We start from the raw sequence: 20,214 nt of genomic DNA on the forward strand, positions 1-20,214 counted from the left end.
TGAAGGGTGGCATAGAAATTTAAAGCAGTTTATAAATACTTTTAATTACATAAATAGCACATGCCCTCTCTCTGTATCCCCACCACACTACTTGTTTGGTTAGGCAGAGAAAGAGTGGCTCGCACAGTGTCACCAGTAAGCTTTGCAGGTGAGCAGGAATTTGAACTCGCATCTCCAACAGTCTTTAACTCCTACATTATTGTGGCTTTATTGTTTGTTACCTACCCCGACGACAAAGATTAGAAACCTTACTTAAAATATGTTTCATTCTGTACAAATATGTATATGCTGGGGAAGAGATTTTAGAGCTAGAAGAGTCTCTGGGTATCCTCTAGTCCAGCTGTGCTCAGTGCGGGAATCTTACAACTTAAGCATTCCTGACAGATGGGTGTCCACCTTGTACTTAAATATTTCCAATGAAAGACACCACTACCTCCTCAGGCAGCATTTCTCACTGTCAAAAAGCTCTTCCCATTAGGAAGTTTTCTGATAATGTTCTGAACCAAAATCTGCACCTTTGCTATTTCCACTCACTACTTCTGGCCACTGTCTCAACAAATTCCCCAAACATATCAGCCCATACCATAATTGGTATATCTTTGAATAAGGGCAACAACAGAGCAATAATTGAAATATGACTGGTTTATTGATTGAGCTTGAGACAGAAATTGATCACTGTGCAAAATTATTATCCTTGCCCCTTTCTGAATTGAGCGTGCATCTCACCCTAACAATCTTCGTTCCCTCCTTCCGTATTTATCTATAGTTATTAATGCACTTATGCAGCTGCACATCTCATTTCTGCAGTATCTTCTGGTTACTTAAGAGTGTCACACTAAATATTCCTCCTCTGCTCCCTCTGCCCAACGCAAGGATGTGCTGTGTGACCTATTGTATGCAACGTTCACATGTTTCCCCCCTACAAACCGCAGAACATGATTTCCCATCCATCTGCAATTGTGTGCTCTGATTAAACCCTCCCACTGCTCTGCAACATGGGATAAAAGTAGATTCCCATTCAGGCTCAGTTAAAATAAAATGCTCTCCAAAATCAAAACAGACGAGGAAATTAATGCCAAAAGCTGACACCTTAATTCCGCGTGCCTCCTTTCTCCTCTTTTGACAGCCAGAGGAGGAGGGCATAAGCACATGCATCCCAGTGTCCTTCCCTCCTCCATACTGGGAAACGTACTATTCAGGAACAGGCATGTGGTAAGTCAAGGCATATGTTGGTCCCTCTGGGAAGTAGGCCTCAAGGGAGGCGACAGAAATGATTGTGGATAGGGATAGCAACAGCACCTGAAAGCGATATGCCCAACGTGTCAGCTATACAAGCAACTCCCATAGCAAACTCACGGTGCTCCGGCTTGCTCTGCATTTAGAGAGAGGAAGGAGGAGAGAGAATACATATATATATATATATTAGTCAGTGATCCTCTACTATGTCTTCTGAAAATGTGAGGTACTATTCCTAGTCACGGGACGCGGGTGGCGCTGTGGGTTAAACCACAGAGCCTAGGACTTGTCGATCAGAAGGTCAGCGGTTCGAATCCCCGCGACGGGGTGAGCTCCCGTTGCTCAGTCCCAGCTCCTGCCCACCTAGCAGTTCAAAAGCACGTCAAAGTGCAAGTAGATAAATAGGTACCACTCTGGCGGGAAGGTAAACGGCGTTTCCGTGCGCTGCTCTGGTTCGCCAGAAGCGGCTTAGTCATGCTGGCCACATGACCCGAAAGCTGTACATCGGTTCCCTCGGCCAATAAAGCGAGATGAGCACCACAACCCCAGAGGCGGCCAAGACTGGACCTGATGGTCAGGGGTCCCTTTATCTTTTCCTAGTCACTGTAACCTTTCTTTTGAGCTTCCCAGGCACCTGCTTCCTGCTTCCCTCCCCCAAGTGTCTTCTGCAACACAAAAAGGCTTTGCTGGAGCAGGGGAAGGGGAAAGAGGAGAGAGGTGTTTACACACACACACACACACACACACACACACACCTCTAACTGGTTAAAAGAGGTCCACTTGCTTGTCCCTTGCTCCCTCCAAATAAGGGAACTGGCCTCATGCTCATCTCTCTCAAGCTCTGAGTGATATGCCTTTCTTCCAGCCCTCAGTCACGTGACTGAAGTCTCACCCTCCTGGGTGCTCCGTTAATATTCTTCCCCATTGGGCCACCATCTCCCCCCCACCCCCACCAAGCTCACCTTTTCACTGATGCAGTGGAAAGTGTTCACGTAACCAGCTCCTCCCAGTAATCCCTCGTAGAGTACCAGAGCGAAAACTATATAGATGCTGGGTAGAAACATTTTGGACACAGCGACCGAGAGGAACACCATGTTCAGGCACTAGGTTGGAGAGGGGAAGAAAGAGATAGCATGTCAAGAGCTTGGCAAGTAGAGGAGAAAACAATACGGCTGTTCTGTTGTGGGAAAAGGAGCGAAAGGTGGCAGTGATGGGGAATAAGCAGGACAGGAAAACGTTACAAGCGTAGGGAACTTCAAAACAGACCAAAATAAGAGACTCAGCACTGCTCTGCAGACATTAGCAGGCATCACTGCCTGCTCCTTCCTGCTGCTCTTAAAGGCACAACAGGAGACTAGGCCAGAAGGACAGTTTGCAGTGCAATAAATGTGTGATCATCCTCCAAAAGGTTCACAGAAGTCTAGTTTTTCTTGCTTCTAAAGCAGGTGGGACAAACTGGTGGAGTCTCCTCCCACTGAAGCAGACCAAACTCCAAGTCATTTGCATAGCCCCACCTACGAAGCAGGTGGGAGGAGTGACCCCATTCCTCCACCTCAGAAGCAAAACACAAAGGCCCAAATTCAGTCCCTGGCATCCCCAGCTGAAAGGAGCTCAGATGGCAAGGCTTCCCTGCAGACTCTACAGAACTGGGCTAGATAGACCAAGGATGTGACTCCCTATAAGACAACCTCACGCGTTCATTGGCAGAGAAAGATCACAATACTTGGATTGCAACATCAACATTACAACAGAAATGGGGGGATGAACATGTCTTGGAAGAGCAGAAAGGAATCATTCGTGCAGGTGTCTGTTGGCGAGGGGAATGTTTTACCTGTAACACCGCAAGGAGCCATATGTGCCGAATCCGTATGCAGGTGGCGGAGGAACGAGAGACAAAGACCCCAGCCTGGTAGAGCATCTGGTACCTATAGGAGGCGGGGGGGGGGGAATCAGGAGTTTTAGCTCCCAGCACTTTTCTATTCTAACCAACCAACCCAAGTCAGACAGAGGTTCCAAAATCCCATCTCGTCTCACCTCCCAAACTTTCACTCACCAACGATATTGTTGCGCGTGAGTAAATGGCGCTTTATGGAAGTACAGCAGTTCAAACTGAGGAAGAAGACGACAAAAAGTGGGGGAGGACTGTTAATGGCGATGGATCAGAAGATTTAGCTCCAGCTCCCTGGTAAAGAAGTCTCCACCCATCCCCAACTTTCACACTACTCACCAGGCCCTGGTTGATGAAGTATTCAGCAAAATACACAACAGCTAAAGGGATGAGGTATTTTAAGAGACCCTAGTAACAGAGAAGGCACATGTTAGTGCATCATGAGAAGGCCGTGAAACCATGAGTCAATCAGAGGTATATGGTCGCCTTGAGTAATGCAGGCTTCACAAACAGCACCCTTTACTACTGGAGTCACATTTGCACCATACATTTAAAGAACAAGGCGTCCGTCCCCCCCAAAGAATCCTGGGAACTGTGGTTTGTTAAGGGTGCTGGGAAAATGAGGTGTAAACTCACAATGATGTCTTTTACATCTGGGATCAGTGAGAAGGGCTTCCAGATAAATTCCAGGAAGAACAGAGACCTGGCCTTTGTTTAGCAATTGAATAGCATTCTCCCCGCATCCATTTTACACATTATTCACCCTGATATCCTCTAGAATAGGGACACATTTACATGCAAACTTATACTGATACGATCTGTGATATGGACACCTTTAAACATGTGCTCCGAAATACCCTACGCCCTCTCTCATATTAAAAACCAAAAAACCGCATGCTGAGCCTGATTCTTACCTTGACCACCTGCCCCTTTTCTTGCAGGCTGAGCTGAGGGCTTTGTGCCTCTGGAGGAAGAAAAGGACGGTTGAAACAAGACAGCATAAAACAACCTTATTGGAAGAATTGTGAAAAAATTCTGTACCAAGGACATTACATGCGCCAAGGACATTACAAGTGCCAAAGGCATTACATGAAGAGTTACAAGTAATATCTGTGAGCAACTCTTTTGTGCTTGGCTTGAGCACAGTGCATCATGGGTAAAGAAGCTGTGACAGCATTTCTTCCCAGGGATAAAGTCTTAAGATAAACAAGGTGCATTGTGGGTATAAATACTTAACCTGTCCCTTATATGCAACAGGTGGTACCACAGGAAGGTGAACCCACCAGTAAAGGGATTGCTTACTGTTTTGGAGTGTAGCTTTATTCTCAAGGAGCGGCTGCTGAGTTGAGGAAGGAGAACGTCGAGACTTCTGTGGACGCTTGCCCCAGCCACAGCGAGGGGCCCCAGGGGGTGGAGCCAGCACAAAAGAATAACTATAGAGAAAGCGGGGAGGAAGATGGTCAAGGAGCCCAGGGGCCTTGAATGATCATTTAAACTTCCACTGCTACAAGCAGATACCTAATATGAGAGAGTTAGTCCTCACCTGGCCTGCATGATGACCGGAACAATGGTCATGAGGAGGAGGGTGTGCTGGGGGCTCAAGCCTGCCTCTGTCAGTCCAAGGTATGAAAGCGCCCCTAGCAAGCCAGCCCCACCTGTTCCAGAAGACCAGGCAGACACCACGGCACTGTGAGGGGTGGGAAGAGAAGCGAGAGAACATGAGTCATAATGGGGGTGATTTCTGGGTACCAGAAAGCACCCCCAGACCTAGCATCATTACCTAACCGACAAATCCTGCACAAATTTATTCTACTCACGCTTCAAACCAAACACTGGACCAGCTGTCAATCTTGTCCCTCCCCCCATACATCAGGCCTTTCTGATTTTTATTATCCTTATCAGATAAGTATGCATGTTTGTTTAATTAAATGCATATCCAGCCTTCACAGTGAAAACGAAACAAAAACAAAAAAGGTTCCCCATCCCTAATCTAAAGAAACAGACCGCACCCACTGAGCAAGTAATGCATCTGACCCCACTACCAAATCTCCATCCTGCAGCCACTGTGTCCCTTTAGTTACCTGTCAAAGAAAGATGTGAGCGCAAGGAATGTTATTTCACCCAGGCCAGATGAAATACTGGCCAGCACGACACCTACAGCAATTAGAAGGTGGAGAAAGACCCAGTCAATACAAAACATGCTGATGCTTCCTTCTTGTTTTCTGTTGGCCCTCACCTCCGGAGCTCGCTATTAAGAGGCAGAAATTCTAAAGCAAGAGATCATATATGCTCAAATCACAGCTGGAAAGATATGGGTGGTGCAATATAAAACCTGAAAGCTTCATGTTCTTGCTCCCCACAATTTTAGTCAAATTGTGCCTTCGAAGCATGAGAAAAAACAGCTGCCAAGAGGCTGTAACAATAAATAAGAAGGGGGACAAGCTCCCTGGGTTTCCCCGCCATAATTTGAGGACTACCTGCCTGCCCACCCCCCACCCCCGCCAACCCCATCTCCCGTGAAGATGGTTATTACCTGCAAGGCTTTGGATTGTGCATGTGGAGAAGGCCACCACCAGGAAACTGCCCCAGGCCGTGATGACGCAGATGATGACACGCAAGCTGTGAGGAGTGGGGTGAAGGGAGGGGGGTGAGATATAAGATGGGCAAATGGATGAGGCCTGAACTAACCATAAAGCCTCTTGCCATAGCTGTCAACCTTCCCTTTTTTTGCGGGAAATTCTCTTATTCCAGCGCTGTTTTCCTCAGCTATCCCGGATTGTTAGATATCCCGTAGACTGTTCCAGGGAAAGGTGAGGCTGCTAATCCCTTATTTTCAAATCTGAAAGTTGACAGCTATGCCTCTTGCCCATATGTCACATACAAAGACAACCCTTCGTGACTACCAGGGCTATTTATACACGATACCTTTAAAGCACATTCATAGCTCATTCTTCCTTCAAATAATTCTGGGCTCTGTGGTTTGACCCTCACAGTTATAATTCCCAGCAACTCTTGGCTTGGATATTACTTCACAATAACGAGGCAAGATATTTTTTCGTCTACGTTAACAGAAAGGCTGCATGTACATAATGTAATTTAACATCTTATATTTTCCATGGATTATACGATTTTGTTCCAAATACACTTTGCCAAATTGTACGTCCATCGCACATGCAAATAAGTTCCAATTTCCCTCTTGCATTACGAGGGAATTTGGTATCTACCCAGCCGACGTTTCCAGCGATCTGAGCCAACTCACCCATATGGGAGCAAGTGGATACAAAATGGTGCGCTGAATTTGATGAGAAGGGTGGGCAGGATGTCAGCCAACAGCACGGCCTGTAGGGGGCAGCAAAGAGATGGGAGTGAGCCAGTAGATGGTGCCCCACTCTCAAACCTACCCCTGTCATCTCCCTGGACCCGCCACTTACCCCCGTGGAGATGGCGTTGCAGTCATAACGAGAAGCGTTTGCAGGAACGCTGGGGAGAGTCTGAGGGAGCAATTGGGCACAAGAGGTTAAATGTAGGAGAGAATAATTTTATCAGCCATCATTTCACCATCTGTTTTCCAAGATTTTCCTCATTCCAGTATGGAGTATAACTTATTCAGTCAGGCATTCCATGGACTCAAGACCCACTTTGGGGTTCTGTGCTTGGATCCCAATCCCAATCAGGGCTGCAGTTTGAGGGGAGGCAGGGTTTAACCTGTGGCCTTCCAGATGCTGTTGGACTCCAACTCCCAGCAGCCCCAGACACCATGGTCACTGGAGGGTCACAGGTTCCTCAACCCAGCTTTAACCCTTCTCTCCCTTGTCATTTTCTTGATTTTTAGAATAGGGGCACATATCAGCTTGGGGGGGGGGGTTGGAACGGGGAGAGGGGGAAAAGATTAGGGGCCCTCTGGAGCTGCTTTTTGCAAAGAAAGATACATGACCAGTCTGAAGTCTGAAGGATTCAAAAAATGCAGTTAGAAGTCATGTCTAGTTTGACCTTTGCAGATTTTCAGACACTCTTTATTATGTTTTTAGTCAAACTTTCCATCAATGGGTAGTTTAGGGACAGTGTAACATGGTTTTACCCTCCCCCATTAATCTCCACAGCAACTCTGGGAGGTAGGTTAGGCTGATTAACTCCAGATCACCCAATGAGCTTCATGGCTATGTGAAAATTTGACCCCAGATTTCCCTGGTCCTATTCTAAACACTCAACAGTACAATATTAGCACCACTAAACGGCATTGTGAAACATACGGCTCATACCCATGACCACTGTCAACAACCAGCATGGCTGGTTTGTATAGGGCTCCCTGGTCATGTTGCAGGACCCAGGAGGAGAGTGCCATTACGTACTGCTGCCATCTTAGTTAGCACTGGGTAATGTCACAATCTTTTCAATTAGTGCAAATGCTCACTAGCAGCGTAAGGGCATGCCAATGCCTTCTTTGCCGTGTACAATATCTGAATGGCTCTGTATTTTCCCCACTTACTAGTCCACTAATTTACAGAGCAAATCTGTTTGTAGTCAGATCCAACGCTCTGAGATGTTTGCCTTCACGTTTGCCTGAAATTTCCCCTCTGCTTAGAGTAGTTTGATCTTAAGAGGCCTTTGAAATATCCAAAGGCCCTGGCTAATCAAGTGCTAGAGCCAGCCTTAGTGGAGTGCCAACATCCAAATAATCCTTTTTCATCTTTCGTACACACATGTGATGCACCCTCTGCCACAGTCCACAGTCCTTTGCATGTGTAGGCCCTAATGCACCAGATCTGGCACGCAGATGTTTTTCTATTCATCTCTCTCATCCAGGCTCAGATACTTTCTCTCGCTTTCTGTTTCTTGCTCTGTTTTCTACACAAACACTCAAGTACTCCTCTCCTTTGAATACTCACTGGCTCAGTCCCATTGCCTGCTGGCACCTTCTGATGGCTGAGAATATCATGGGCAGCACTCAGCATTACCACATAGGCAAAGTTGTTGCAGAGTCCTAGCAACCTGTGGAGGGGAAAGCAGGCAAGTCAGAGCACCCAGAAATGCAAGACAGGAGAGTCAGTGTTATCATATCATTTCTTTCTGCCTTTTATCCAGGCCAGAGTTCAAGGGGGCATATATAAGGTCCCTTGCTCCCAAGCTGCCTCCCATCCAGATTCAGTTCTGCCTAGCTTCAGCAAGGTTGCTGCATCGAGCCTTTAGACCATGGGTAGACAAACAAAGGCCTGGGGGCCAGTGGCGTAGCGTGGGGGGTGCCAGGGGTGCCGGCCGCACCGGGCGCAACATTTTGGGGGGCGCGTTTGGCCGGCCCCCCTCGAGGAAGCGGGAACCTCTCCAAGGCGCAGCGCGCCGTCGGTGGAGGAAAAGAGCCGCGCAGCAGCAGCAGCAGCAGCAAAGCCGGGAGCTGCTTGCAGGGCTTTGCACGGCTCTAGCTTTGCTTGCTTTACAGCCAGGAGGAGGGGGTGGAGCTGAGGAGGAGGGAGGGAAGGAGAGCCATGCCAGCAAAGCAAGCAGCAGCCGCTTACACGCGAGGAGGGACAGACGGGAACCATAGCGAGCCGGGAAAAGCGCTGCGCTGCGTAGCCAGCAACAGCTGCTGCAGCCTCAGCTAGCAAAGGTCCGTGCGCTCTCTAAACGGAGCAATGAGGCTGCAGAGGGACGGCAGGGCACAGGAGGGCTCTGAGCCACGAGCGCAGTGAAAACCAGTAAAAAAAGTTTTTTAAAAGGCTGCTGGGGACAGGAGGGCACGGGATGAGGGAGAGGGGGAAATTACAATTCTCCCAGCGTCTCAGCTGATCCGCTGAGCAGGACTTGGGTTGCAGGGGATTCACCATTAGCTGTGTAAAGCAGCAAAGAGGGAGAGAAGGAGCAAAGCAGGAGAGGAAAGGAGCTGCTTACACTGCTGTAAGTGGCTGCTGTCCGGTTGGCTCCTTTAAAGCAACAGTGCTCTTTCCCTCCCCCCTCCCCGCTCAGCTCTCCGAAAAGCTCCTTCTCCACCCACCCCATGCGAGCTCCTTTTCCCCTTAGACCCCTCTCCTTCATCATTAGCAGCATCCTTCTCCACCCACCCCACGCGAGCTCCTTTTCCCCTTAGACCCCTCTCCTTCATCATTAGCAGCATCCTTCTCCACCCACCCCACGCGTGTTCCTTGTCCCCTTAGACCCCTCTCCTGCATTATTAGCCACATCCTTCTCCACCCACCCCACGCGTGTTCCTTGTCCCCTTAGCAGTGGTGTAGCGTGGGGGTGCAGGGGGGGCCGGGCGCAACATCTGGGGGTTAGGGTTAGGGGGCGCAAATCCACGGGTTAGGGGGCGCAAATTACTTGCCTTGCCCCGGGTGCTGACAACCCACGCTACGCCACTGCTGGGGGCCGGCCCCGGCCCAATTGCCTTCTAAATTTGGCCCGTGGACGGTCCAAGAATCAGCATGTTTTTACATGATTATAATGTGTCCTTTTATTTAAAATGCATTTCTGGGCTATTTGTGGGGCATAGGAATTCGTTCACCCCCCCCAAAAAAAAAAAATAGTCTGCCCCCCCCACATGGTCTGAGGGACAGTGGACCGGCCCCCTACTGAAAAAGTTTGCTGACCCCTGCTTTTGACTATAGTCCCTTTTGAAAGCCCATCCCCACACCCTCAGTCCCCTAGGGGTGTGTGTGTGAGAGTTCGTACAAATCCGGCTACAGCAAGCCCCACACAGCCCTCCAGTATGTTGCAATATGCTCAGATGTGGAGGATGCAACAAGGGAGGAGATCAAAAGAAAAGGAAATCTGATCCGTTTAGTGTCAACAGAGCATACAGCAAAATGCACCAATGCATAGAAAGAGAAACCTGACTTTAATCGAGCTGTCATTGTGCAAGAAATAACGCCACAAAGAAGCTGCTTTAAATAAAATAAGAAGGGAGGTTCTGCTTTTGTTCATGCTACGTAGCCTAGAAAAACTGTGGAAATAAAGCCAAGGGTGCCTCACCAGAAGCCCGCGTTGTTCCTCCACTGGCTACAGGCATCCAGGGTGGTCTCAGGCTCGGCAGCGGGTGAGGCATCTTCATCTTCCCCTGTTTCTTGAGGGGGTGGAAGAGAAGCAGAGTCAGAGAAGAAAACGGGGGTGGGGGTGTTGAATGGGAAGGGGGGGTGAGAGATGGGAGCAAAGAAGACTCACCTTCAGAGTCACTCGGGATGTGATGCCACAGACTCCCAGCAGGTCCCATGGCAGGCAGGGCGGAATGGGGTAGTGGGGGCGACTACCTATAACAAAAATGGGGGGGGGCATAGATAAAAACAGAAACCATAGCTGCCCTAGAAACTTCTTAACTACACTGAGATATCCTCTCCCTCTTGCACACACCAGTCTCTCTTTCTGTACCTTTAAGAAATTGGAGCCTTAGACCATCACCGCGTAGCTTTAGGCCATCACCGCCCCTCTCAGTATATCTAGACGTAACAGATCCAAGAAGCTTCCTCTTAAGCGGCTGTCATGTGAAGCTGAAGTTGCCGCCTGACTTTGCTTCCGCGTTTGATGCCATTTCCTGCTCCCAGTGCCCTCACTTGTGCGCCCTGCCGATAAAGCCATCCATTGACGCAAGCACACGCTGGCAAACAAGCCGGTGTAATGAAGCTAGATTTGCCCTCAATATACATGGCTGCTTTACAACAACAATCTCCTTTCCCGGGAGAGCGTGATTGTCAGAAAATTATTGCAATAACGCTATTCATCGGGTAGCTGCAGATGAGTATGAACAGGTTCGGTAATGATTTCTTTCAGCTTCTGCCTTCTGGAAGAAGGTACAGGTTATAAAGACTAGGACTAGCCGCCTGAGAAACAGTTTTTATCCAAATGCGATTTTGGTTTTAAACGCAGTGTAAAGTAGTCTCTGTGGGAGTATATTGTATTTAATTATGGGGTATCAGAGTTTTAAGGGGGTTAACCAGGCTGGCGTAGTTGGGATAGCAGGCTTGTTGGTTTTAAAATGTCTGATGTAGATTTTTTCAATTTCGTTATTCTGTATGGGACAACGACAATAAAGATTATCGTATTGTATCGTTTCGTTATCATTTTAAATTAGGCATTCTACACGAGCTCTGTTAAAAGCATGCATGTTTTTAATGGAGTGACCAATTGCGGAGTTTTGCCATGAATTTTATTTTGAAACATTTGCATCCCTCTATCCTGACCATTCAAAACACTCGAATTACAGTAGAATGTATATATTTAAAATTATAGCAGAAACCACAGCACCAGAGAAAAATCACAAAGTAAACCAGAAACAAAACAGACTCCTTAGTACCTTCCAGAACAGAAACATTTAAAAAAGTAAGTAAAAGCGTGGGGGGCCCAGTCATCCCAAGTAGGGTTGCCAACTTTGTTCTGACAAAATACAGGACAGGATGGCGGGCGGGCGGGCAGGGGGAGTTGGGGAAATTTTGTTTTTAATCTGGTGCTGAAATTACTTCAGAACAACCCATTACAATATATTGCAGCCAAACCTGACGGCCCCTCTGGAATTTGTCACATACACATGAATTTATAAATCTGTCTGTGCTTTGCTACCCTGAGCTTAAATACATGACCTTTCATGCACATGCAATTCATGCAGACCAGGGCAATAAATAGGGGGGCATATTCTGATGAGGGGACGAGCTTTGCTCCACATGGTAAATTTCTGAAAGAGAGAAAAAATATTATCCCCTACTATGTTCAGAATTTGGGGTTTTGGTTGCTCTCTGAGGGACAGCGCGGCATTCCCAGACTACAGCTCTGTGGATCTCTGTACCACCCATATTTTTCCAGATCAACTGCAAAGGAAGTCCCACTTTTTAATTTAGATGCTGGAATCCTTCCTGCATTCCTAAAGAAAATGGCCCTTTGCAAGTTGTTTAAAGATTCTGGATTGAAGAAGTCTTCTCTCAGATCTTTATATTGTACAAACCAACAATGAGTTTGATTTTAAGGACGCCGTTTACAGAGCTTCCTTGATCTGTGACCTCTCTCTCTGCACTCAGGCCAGAGGAAATAGATGTTATTCTTAACTGGTTCCTCTCAGGAAACACAACCCTGCAGAAGATATATGTGAGTGATTTGGAGCTGTAACTATTAGTACTCTTCAGGCATTCTAGGCTGCACACCCACCGTACATTTAAAGCACATGACTCCCCCAATAATTCTTGGAACTGTAGTTTACCCCTCACCAAGCTACAATTCCCAGCACCCTTAGCAAACTACAATTCCCTGGATTCTTTGGAGAAAGTCGTTTGCATTAAAAGTGTGCTGTGTGTATGTAGCCGAAGCTTCACACAATGTCCAGCTGTGGAGGCAGAGCATAGCCATTGTGGCTAGTAGCCTTTGATAGCCTTATCCTGCATTTTGAAACATGGAATCATAGAACTGGAAGGGGCCCAAGGGTCATCTAGTCCAACCCCCTGCAATACAGGAATCTCAGCTAAAGCATCCATGACAGATGGCCATCCAACCTCTGCTTAAAAACCTCCAAGGAAGGAGAGTATACCACCGCCCTAGGGGAGACAGCTCTTACTGTCAGAGTTTTTCTGCCTGTTTAATCAGAATCTCCTTTCTTGAAACTTGAAGTCATTGGTTCGAATCCTACCCTCCAGAGCAGGAGAAAAGAAGCTTGCTCTGTCTTCCATGTGACATCCCTTAAGATATTTGAAGATATTTCCTCTCAGTCTCTTCTTTTCCATTTATTTGTCTAATCCTATGTTGGAGCCATATTTCTGAGGAAATAACCGAAGGTCACTTCCAGGTGAGCTATTTATGGAGCATTCATCCCGATCTGTTTGCACAAAGACTGAGCATTCGCTCTGATTCCTTTGGAGGGAGATTATACAGTGTTGCATCAAGCAAGTTTTAATCCCACACTTTTGAGTACATTTCCCCATCACCTTCCTTTTTGATTGGCGGAGCGGATGAGCTTCTTGAGAAAGAGCGTTAGCTCAACTTTAATCACGCAACCTGAATTTGCCGGCATGGGATTAAATCCCACCTGCAAAACAGCAACAGTCTGGAAGTTGCCTGATTTCCCATTCATTTCTTTCTTACCTAGAAATGTAGATGCCTCACCTGGGGCTGCATACACACCATACGTTTAAAGCACGCACACACATACACACCCCACATCTCCTGGGAACTGTAGCTTGCTGAGGACTGTAGCTCTGCGAGGATAAAGCTACAGCTTTAAATGTACGGTGTGCGTGCAGGCCTACTGAATTTGGCTGCTATGGCCTTGGATCATTCTGTCACCATTTGGCATTTGGGAACTGATTTGTTAATACTCCTTTGGTTGGTTGGTTGGTTGGTTTCTCTCTCTCTCTCTCCCTCCCTTCGAACCTCCTGAATTTTTATGATTGTAACAATGGCTAGCTACCTTAAAGGTATTTTTTCTGGGATGGGAAGGCATGATCGTAATGGTCTAATAAACAGATGAGTGAATAAATAGCAGCCTTACTTGTAATGGTGTTAATGGCCCGCTGATCTCTGCTCTATTTTGTAATTAATCAGAACCTCACCCTGAAATTTGCTGTGGGTTGTTCCACAAGTTGGGAAAGAACCAGGGTGTGTTTTGGTCAAAGTTCATTGCACAGGGTTCAGGTCAAGTTGCCACTAAATTGTCAAGAGAGAGAGCGAATCTTTCTCTTTTTTAGAAGGGTTGATATATGGGTGAAAGTAAAAAAGGGAGGGTTAATGAACAAGATGGACTGAATTTTCCAACTATGGTTCTGCACTCCCCTGAGTTGGAGGCTGATTTAGTCGGCATTTGACCCTGACTGTCTCTCAACGCTTCTTGTTTCCATCAAGTTTGTGGTGTGCTGCTTTTAACAGTTGTGCAAAGCCAGAACGGACTGTGGCAATGAGTTGCAAAGGGGAGGAGGAGGATGTGGTCAGAAGCTTTGACGGCGGCGTTACTTCCCTCCCTGGGGAGAAAGGAGAAGCTGCTGTACCTCCTCTCCACCTGACCCAGATGTCCGATGGAGCACCTTCAACGGCTGCTGGGGACCCTGCAACGGGCTCTGGTAAAGAAACCCCCTTTTGTCGTCAGCCAAGCTGGGGTGGGCTCCAGGGCCCATGACTTACGTGGAGGGAGGTGGGTGCGTCTGCTGGCTTGCTCAACAGACCGTCTGCATTCAGTGTCTCCCTTGCTCCACCCCACCTTCAGGATTATGTTTCGTCCTTCACCACTTACCTGCTTGGAGATGAAACTTACCCAGGAGCAGAAGAGTCAGGACATAGAAGGGATAGGAGCAGCCGAGGCAGCAGCCATGACGGGGAAGTGGAGACAGCACACTCTGGGTAATGAAGCCGCTGGCTGAGGTGGGAGTGGGGGAGCTGTTTATGCTTGGAGCTTTCTACCTCTTGAGTGGAAGGGTCTCCACAGCAGCTGGATTCACCCTTTCCCCCTCTTCCCTGCAGGGACATTCCTCCAAGGAGACATCTGGAGGTCTTTGAAGGTTCGCTCACCGCAGAGGTAGGTGCTGGAAAAGAGGAGGCGGGGAAAGAGTCATTTAAGCTCCGCCTCTCCTTCACCATGGTCCTTCCTTTTTCAGATAACCCCAGCCAACCAGGAAATCCAGGCAGCATCAGAAGCAGCAGATCACGATGCTCAGGCGACAGAGTCTGTTCACAAACCTTCCAAGTTCCCCAACAGATCTGAGGGACAGAAAAAGGCTGAGGAAAAGCTCTCAGGTGATGGAAAATTCTAGAATGTGCCAAAGTCACACTGTGGAGGGCTCGATGGGTGTTTCTAGGAGGCATGGGTTGCTACCTGGTTTGATTTAGCTTGGAGTCTCCATCCTAAACATAAATGTGTGGGAAGCGATTGTGGTTGCTCAGTCTTGAGGATAAAACCGTCTGCATATGAGCAGAGAAACCTCCATCTTTCCCATTGACACATTCCTGGGCTAATTTATGCCATTTGAATAAGGTTCCAGAACTGGGACTACTGACCCATGGCTCATCCTGGAAAGAGAAATCAATATATTTATATTGGGCACTGTGCATGCACTGATGTTTCTCTGCTATTGTTTTTATTGATAGTGCCCTGAACGTTTAATGGTCCTGTATAACTTCAGATTTTTTGGTGCTTTGTTACTGGGGATGATGTTTTATTCTAAGATCTTGCACGATGATGATGATAATTTGTTAGCCTTGTTGCAGTTTACAAGAAAGCACGATAATAAAAATATTTTACAATAAGAAAACATCCTTAATTTCAGGGTGGAACAATAATATTGGAATGTGTATATTTGTGGGGAGAAACCAATATCTTTAGGTTCTGGGGTGCTCAAATGCAGAGCTGAAGAGACCAAGATCTGTGTGACCACAGTATGAGATTCATAGTGTAGGACCCAGGAAAGAGCCTCTTCAGCAGTAACTCCTAGTATTTGTAACTCCATCATAACTGAGGCCATTAAGATTCCTCTTTTCTGGTGGGTGTTCAGAGGAGGAGAGACCTGAATGCTATTAGCAATTGTGATTCAGTGATAATTGCTACGTGTTTTTGAAAGATCCTGGTTCATCAGTTGTATGCATTTTTATCTATTTGCTTTGTTGTAAGCTGCCCTGTGGCTTATGCAAAGGGAGCTATATAATTCAAATACATAATCCAAATACATAAATACTGTAAATGTGACCTTCCTAATTTCTCCCCCACAGAGTCCTCTCAATTCCCAGCTGATGCTCCAAAGTCAAGCCCCACAGCAGCTGCGATCAGCAGCATCAGACAGAAAGATGTGGAGGGGCCAACTGCTACTGAGGGACTCCATCAGCAGGAGCTAGACGGAACCAGCTGGATAGGAGGAGTTCAGCCGCAGGGGGCACTAGAGGAAGAGGCAGATACAGAACAGCATCAGCATGGGGAAGCAGAGAAGCCCGAAGGCAAACAGCCAGAGGAACAAGGGCAGGGAGAAGAGACTTCAGAGGAGAGGGAGGAAAAACAAGTGGGAACTGTGTGGTATGACGGGATCCAGCAAACTGCACCAGATTGGGCACTATCTGTGGGAGAAGAGCAGAGAGGGATGGTGAGGGCTGTGGGGTTTCAGCTCAGTGGGTGGGTGGAGGAGGAGGTCAAGATGGTGGAGAGACAGCAGCTAGAGGCTGAGAGACAACAGGAAAACGAAGCAGAGATGGAAAAGGACCTGCTGGAGGAAACCAATATGGTGGTTGCAAAGGAAGGAATTCCACAAGCAGTGCCAGGCAGGGCAGAGACTGAGGAAGACCAGGAGGAGATGCTCAGAGGAGAAGCTGAAGCTGGGAGAAGCCATCTGTGGGAGCCAAAGGAGGAAGTAGAAGGCACAAGAGAGACTGATTGTGGTCAGGAAAAGGAACTGGGAGAAACTTTCTGGTATAAGGGGATTCAGGAAAGGGTACCAGATTGGCCACAGTTTGTGGAGGTACAACAGCGAGGGCTGGAGGAGGCAACCAAGATGGCAGAAGATGAGCAGCTGGAGGTCGAGCAGGAACACAAAGAAGATCCAGAGGCAGAAAGGCAGGAGGGAGAGACATGGGCTGTGGGATTTCACCACAGGGGGCTGGGGAAGGAGGAAGAAGAGGTCAAGATGGCAAATGGTCAACAGCTGGAGGTTAAGCAGGAACAGGAAGAAGAACCAGAGGTGGAAGAGAACCTGCAGGAGGAGTTAGATATAGCCGAAGAAGAAGAAATTCAGCAAACGATGCTGGGCACTGCAGAAACTGAGGGAGGGCAGGAGGAGGAGCTAGACGAGGAAGAAGAGGCAGGGAGATGCCACCAGTGGGAGCCAAGGGAAACTGCTGTGATTTTGGAAGGGCAGGATGGGGAGCCAAAGGGAATAGCAGAGAACAGGGGTGGTCAGTGGGAAGAAGTGGCAGGTGCAGAAGAGACAGAAGGGGTCCAGCAGAGGGAGGTAGAGGAACCTGTGAGAAAGGAGACAGAAGAACTTACAGGAGAAGAATGGCTGGAGGAGAGTGACCAGGAGGGCGGATCAGAGAGGCCGGCAGAATCTAGTGGTCTTCTTGACAAAGAGGTACTGGAAGCAGCTGGAGTCCAGACAAAGCAAACAGAAGAGACGGACAGCAGCCGGCAGCAAGAACCCATGGTGTGCACTACCTCCATCGCTGGGACGTTCCCAGTTAAGGTAAGCAAAACTAAAATAAAAATGGAGCATGATGGGAGTCAGGACTCTGGAGCCAACCAATTCACTTCTCCTGTGCAGGTCGCGGCCCTGGATACAAGTCACCAAATGGAGCGGGTGTTGCTTCGCCGCAAGAGCTCTATCCGGCGGGCGCCCAGCACAAAGAGACCGCCAGTGGAGACCCAGCCAGAGACGATAAGCGTAGCTGAGGAGGCTCCAGCTCAACCACAAACACCGCGCAGGCAGAACCCAAGGCTTTCTGGGTAAATATGAATATCCTATCACCACCACCCCAGGAGTTAACCTCGGAGTTTTGCCTCACTCTGCTCATTCATTCTCTTTGCCTCCCCAGGTTTGGGCCTATGCACCCCAACATGATGGCTGAACTTCAGACCCGCCTGCGCAAGCCCCAGTGACCCAAGGGTTGATTTCTGCATTATATTTGAGCTTTCACTGGACGTAAAAGCCGCCTCTGGAAATCTAGGGGCAGTTTTGCACTCATTTCCATGTTAATGGCTTTCGGGGTGGGGGATATCCATTTGCAACCCTGTTAATGCAGAAAATTGTGGGAGATGAGGGTACTCTACCAGCATACAGTTCTCTCATGCCATTTTCATGCGTGAATCATGGGGGGACAGAAGTGCGCAGGTGCGGAAAGGGTGGGGAAACAGCTTCATGTCCAATGACATTTGTCGTTGTATCACACCTCACCCTCTGGTGTGAAAAAGAATCAGTGCAGCATGCCAGCGTATTGCTCGAAAAGCTACAGCAGTGTGAAAGCAATGTTAGAAAACAGGGCAGGAGTGCTAGTGTTATAATCAGGAAAACCACCACAAAATTCTCATGTCTGAACTTACCCCTGTGATAGGCTAAGGCATAGGGTGTGTGTGTGTTGGGGGAGCAAGACTAGAAAATGGGGCTAATGATACTGGTTGCCATTCATATCAATGGCTCCTTCTGCATTAGAGCCTTGTAGCGCTGCTGAGGCACTGCTTTCCCACAATAATCTGGAATTAACACTCCACGTCATACTTCATATAGCTCTTTCCTCCCTAAAAATTCCTTCCTGCTCAATCCATTAAGACAGGGATAGCCAACATGGTGACCTCCAGATGCCAATGGATAACAGATCCTGTCCCCCTTGACCACTTGCTATGTTGGCTGGGTCAGATCCCATTTGTAATCCAGTAGCATGCAGTGGACATCACTGGCTACCCCTGTAGGAGTATCTACATCAGAAGCTCTATCGAGGCTGCCACCACTTTCAAATGTGAGAGAGCCTTTTCGGTGGTTGTGTCCTCCCGACTTTTAAATTTTTTTTTTGTAACTAAGTGAAGAGGATGTTTTTCTTTCTGGCTTTTAAACGGTAGCTTTAGTTCATTTAACTAAATTTAGTTAATGTAGTTCATTTATTCACGTTTAATTGTTGTTTCTACTTTTGTTTTTAGTTGCTGTTTTCACCGTCAGATGTGCAGTTTCTGGCTGGTTTAAAATGTTGGTATTAAAAATTGTTTAATTGCACTGTTTTTTGCCGTGTTTCAAAAGCTTCCGTTGAGAGGTAGACAAGAAATCTTTCAAATGAATCAATAAATCCATGTCAGTGGTTGTCATACTGTTTCACAGGGAGCTTATAGGCAGGCGAGCTAAAACGACTTGCCTGCTGCTGCCAGTCTTCCATTACAACATGCAGCTACTGGAGAGTTTGGTAGTGTACATTGTTCACCTAATGCAACAGTGAGATACATTAGCCAGGCCAGTACCAGTCAGGAACAGTGCATGCTCCCAAGAAAATACCCAGAATCCTCTGTAACAAACAGTTACACTCACTGCAGTTCTCTGAGCAGTGAGAAGCTCTGGGGGTTTGATTTCCTTTGGAAAGAGGTTACTGGAGTGACTTATTGATGCTTTGTAATAATTATGTTCATTTATACACACATACACAAATTTTAAGCCAAAGTTCACAGGGCAGTCCACAATATAAAAATACAAAATGAAAACACACAGTTTAATCTCGCCAAAAGATAGGCAGATGCTCCCACATCAGATCTCTGCCAGCAAACTACAATTTTAAGCCATTGTTTGTTGATGACTTATGTATGTTGGGTTGTTTTAACTAGGGCTTGGTGTTATGTGCAAACCTAGCACCCTTCCTTAAACATGCCTGCATACTCTTTACCATCTTAAAATCCAGCTATGTTCTTCTTTCCACCCCAATTTGGATTAAAGCTGGTTGAGGGGGGGGGGATGCATCAAAATGCAATATTTCATTAAAAACAACAGGGTAGACACAGGAAAGATATGGATTGTGGCTAACATTGTGCATAGACTGCTTCCCAAAATAGCAGTGGGAGTGTAGTGGATGCAGAGGGAACAGCAATGTACACAGCCCATGTTTGTTTTGGCCACCCCACCCCTGACGCTCATTAAGCACCAACCAAAAGAAGCTGAAAAACTAAACTGGAGAAACAAGCCATGGTTTGTTTGACTGTTGGACAATTAATGGTTTGTGGTTTGTCAGAACAAACCATGGCTTGCCATTACGTGCAAACCAGTCAGTCTCTGGTTCAGACTGATATACGTCCTTTGCACACAGATCCCATCAATCAAAAAAAACAAACACAAGAGAGGTTCTTTCAGAGCTACTCCAAGGTTTATTGTTTGTTATTACTCTGCTTGTTAAGCTCGTACTCTTACCATCAGAACCAATGATCATGGAGCCTACAGAGACAAATTTCAGGTGAGAAACACTGTTTGAGCCAGAGTATACCTGATTTTATTTATTTATCTATCACATTTATATCCCACCATTTTTCTCCAAATACATGGTTCTCCCCTTCCTCATTTAATCCCCCAAACAACCCTGTGAGGTAGGTTAGGCTGGGGGGCAATGACCGGCCTAAAGTCAGCTAGTGGGCTTCATGACAGAGTGGGGGGATTCAAACCTTGGTTGTCCACATGCTAGTCTGACATTTTAACCACTAC

The 20,214-nt window shown here is 47.3% G+C and overlaps 2 protein-coding genes across 6 annotated transcripts; one reads left to right on the plus strand and one right to left on the minus strand.

Annotated features, from left to right (window-relative positions):
• Positions 1 to 627: 627 nt before the first annotated feature.
• On the minus strand, positions 628 to 14,454 carry CLN3 (CLN3 lysosomal/endosomal transmembrane protein, battenin). Of its 2 annotated transcripts, none has more exons than XM_082196883.1 (17): positions 14,331 to 14,454; positions 10,478 to 10,668; positions 10,274 to 10,359; positions 10,085 to 10,169; positions 8,011 to 8,113; positions 6,556 to 6,615; positions 6,384 to 6,463; positions 5,658 to 5,743; positions 5,206 to 5,278; positions 4,668 to 4,811; positions 4,427 to 4,557; positions 4,039 to 4,088; positions 3,464 to 3,532; positions 3,290 to 3,345; positions 3,068 to 3,161; positions 2,199 to 2,339; positions 628 to 1,372 (listed from the first exon to the last, which is right to left on the minus strand). In XM_082196883.1, exons 3-17 carry the CDS (start codon positions 10,320 to 10,322, stop codon positions 1,253 to 1,255), a joined length of 1,341 nt encoding a protein of 446 aa, XP_082053009.1. In that variant the 5' UTR covers positions 10,323 to 10,359; positions 10,478 to 10,668; positions 14,331 to 14,454; the 3' UTR covers positions 628 to 1,252. The 2 variants fall into 2 exon arrangements, with proteins under 2 accessions (XP_082053009.1, XP_082053008.1); XM_082196882.1 differs by having other exon boundaries at positions 10,085 to 10,175.
• On the plus strand, positions 10,685 to 18,753 carry APOBR (apolipoprotein B receptor). 4 transcript variants are annotated; one of them, XM_082196879.1, is made up of 8 exons: positions 10,685 to 12,872; positions 13,949 to 14,139; positions 14,283 to 14,416; positions 14,537 to 14,591; positions 14,671 to 14,809; positions 15,779 to 17,235; positions 17,314 to 17,495; positions 17,585 to 18,753. In XM_082196879.1, the coding sequence occupies exons 2-8, from the start codon at positions 14,095 to 14,097 to the stop codon at positions 17,646 to 17,648; spliced, it is 2,076 nt and encodes a 691-aa protein (XP_082053005.1). In that variant the 5' UTR covers positions 10,685 to 12,872; positions 13,949 to 14,094; the 3' UTR covers positions 17,649 to 18,753. The 4 variants fall into 4 exon arrangements, with proteins under 4 accessions (XP_082053005.1, XP_082053006.1, XP_082053007.1 ...); XM_082196880.1 differs by having other exon boundaries at positions 10,685 to 11,425; positions 13,925 to 14,139; XM_082196881.1 differs by having other exon boundaries at positions 10,685 to 11,425.
• The last annotated feature ends 1,461 nt before the right edge of the window (positions 18,754 to 20,214 follow it).

Source organism: Podarcis vaucheri, assembly GCF_965113315.1.
Source record: "Podarcis vaucheri genome assembly, chromosome: 13".
Lineage (NCBI taxonomy): Eukaryota > Metazoa > Chordata > Lepidosauria > Squamata > Lacertidae > Podarcis > Podarcis vaucheri.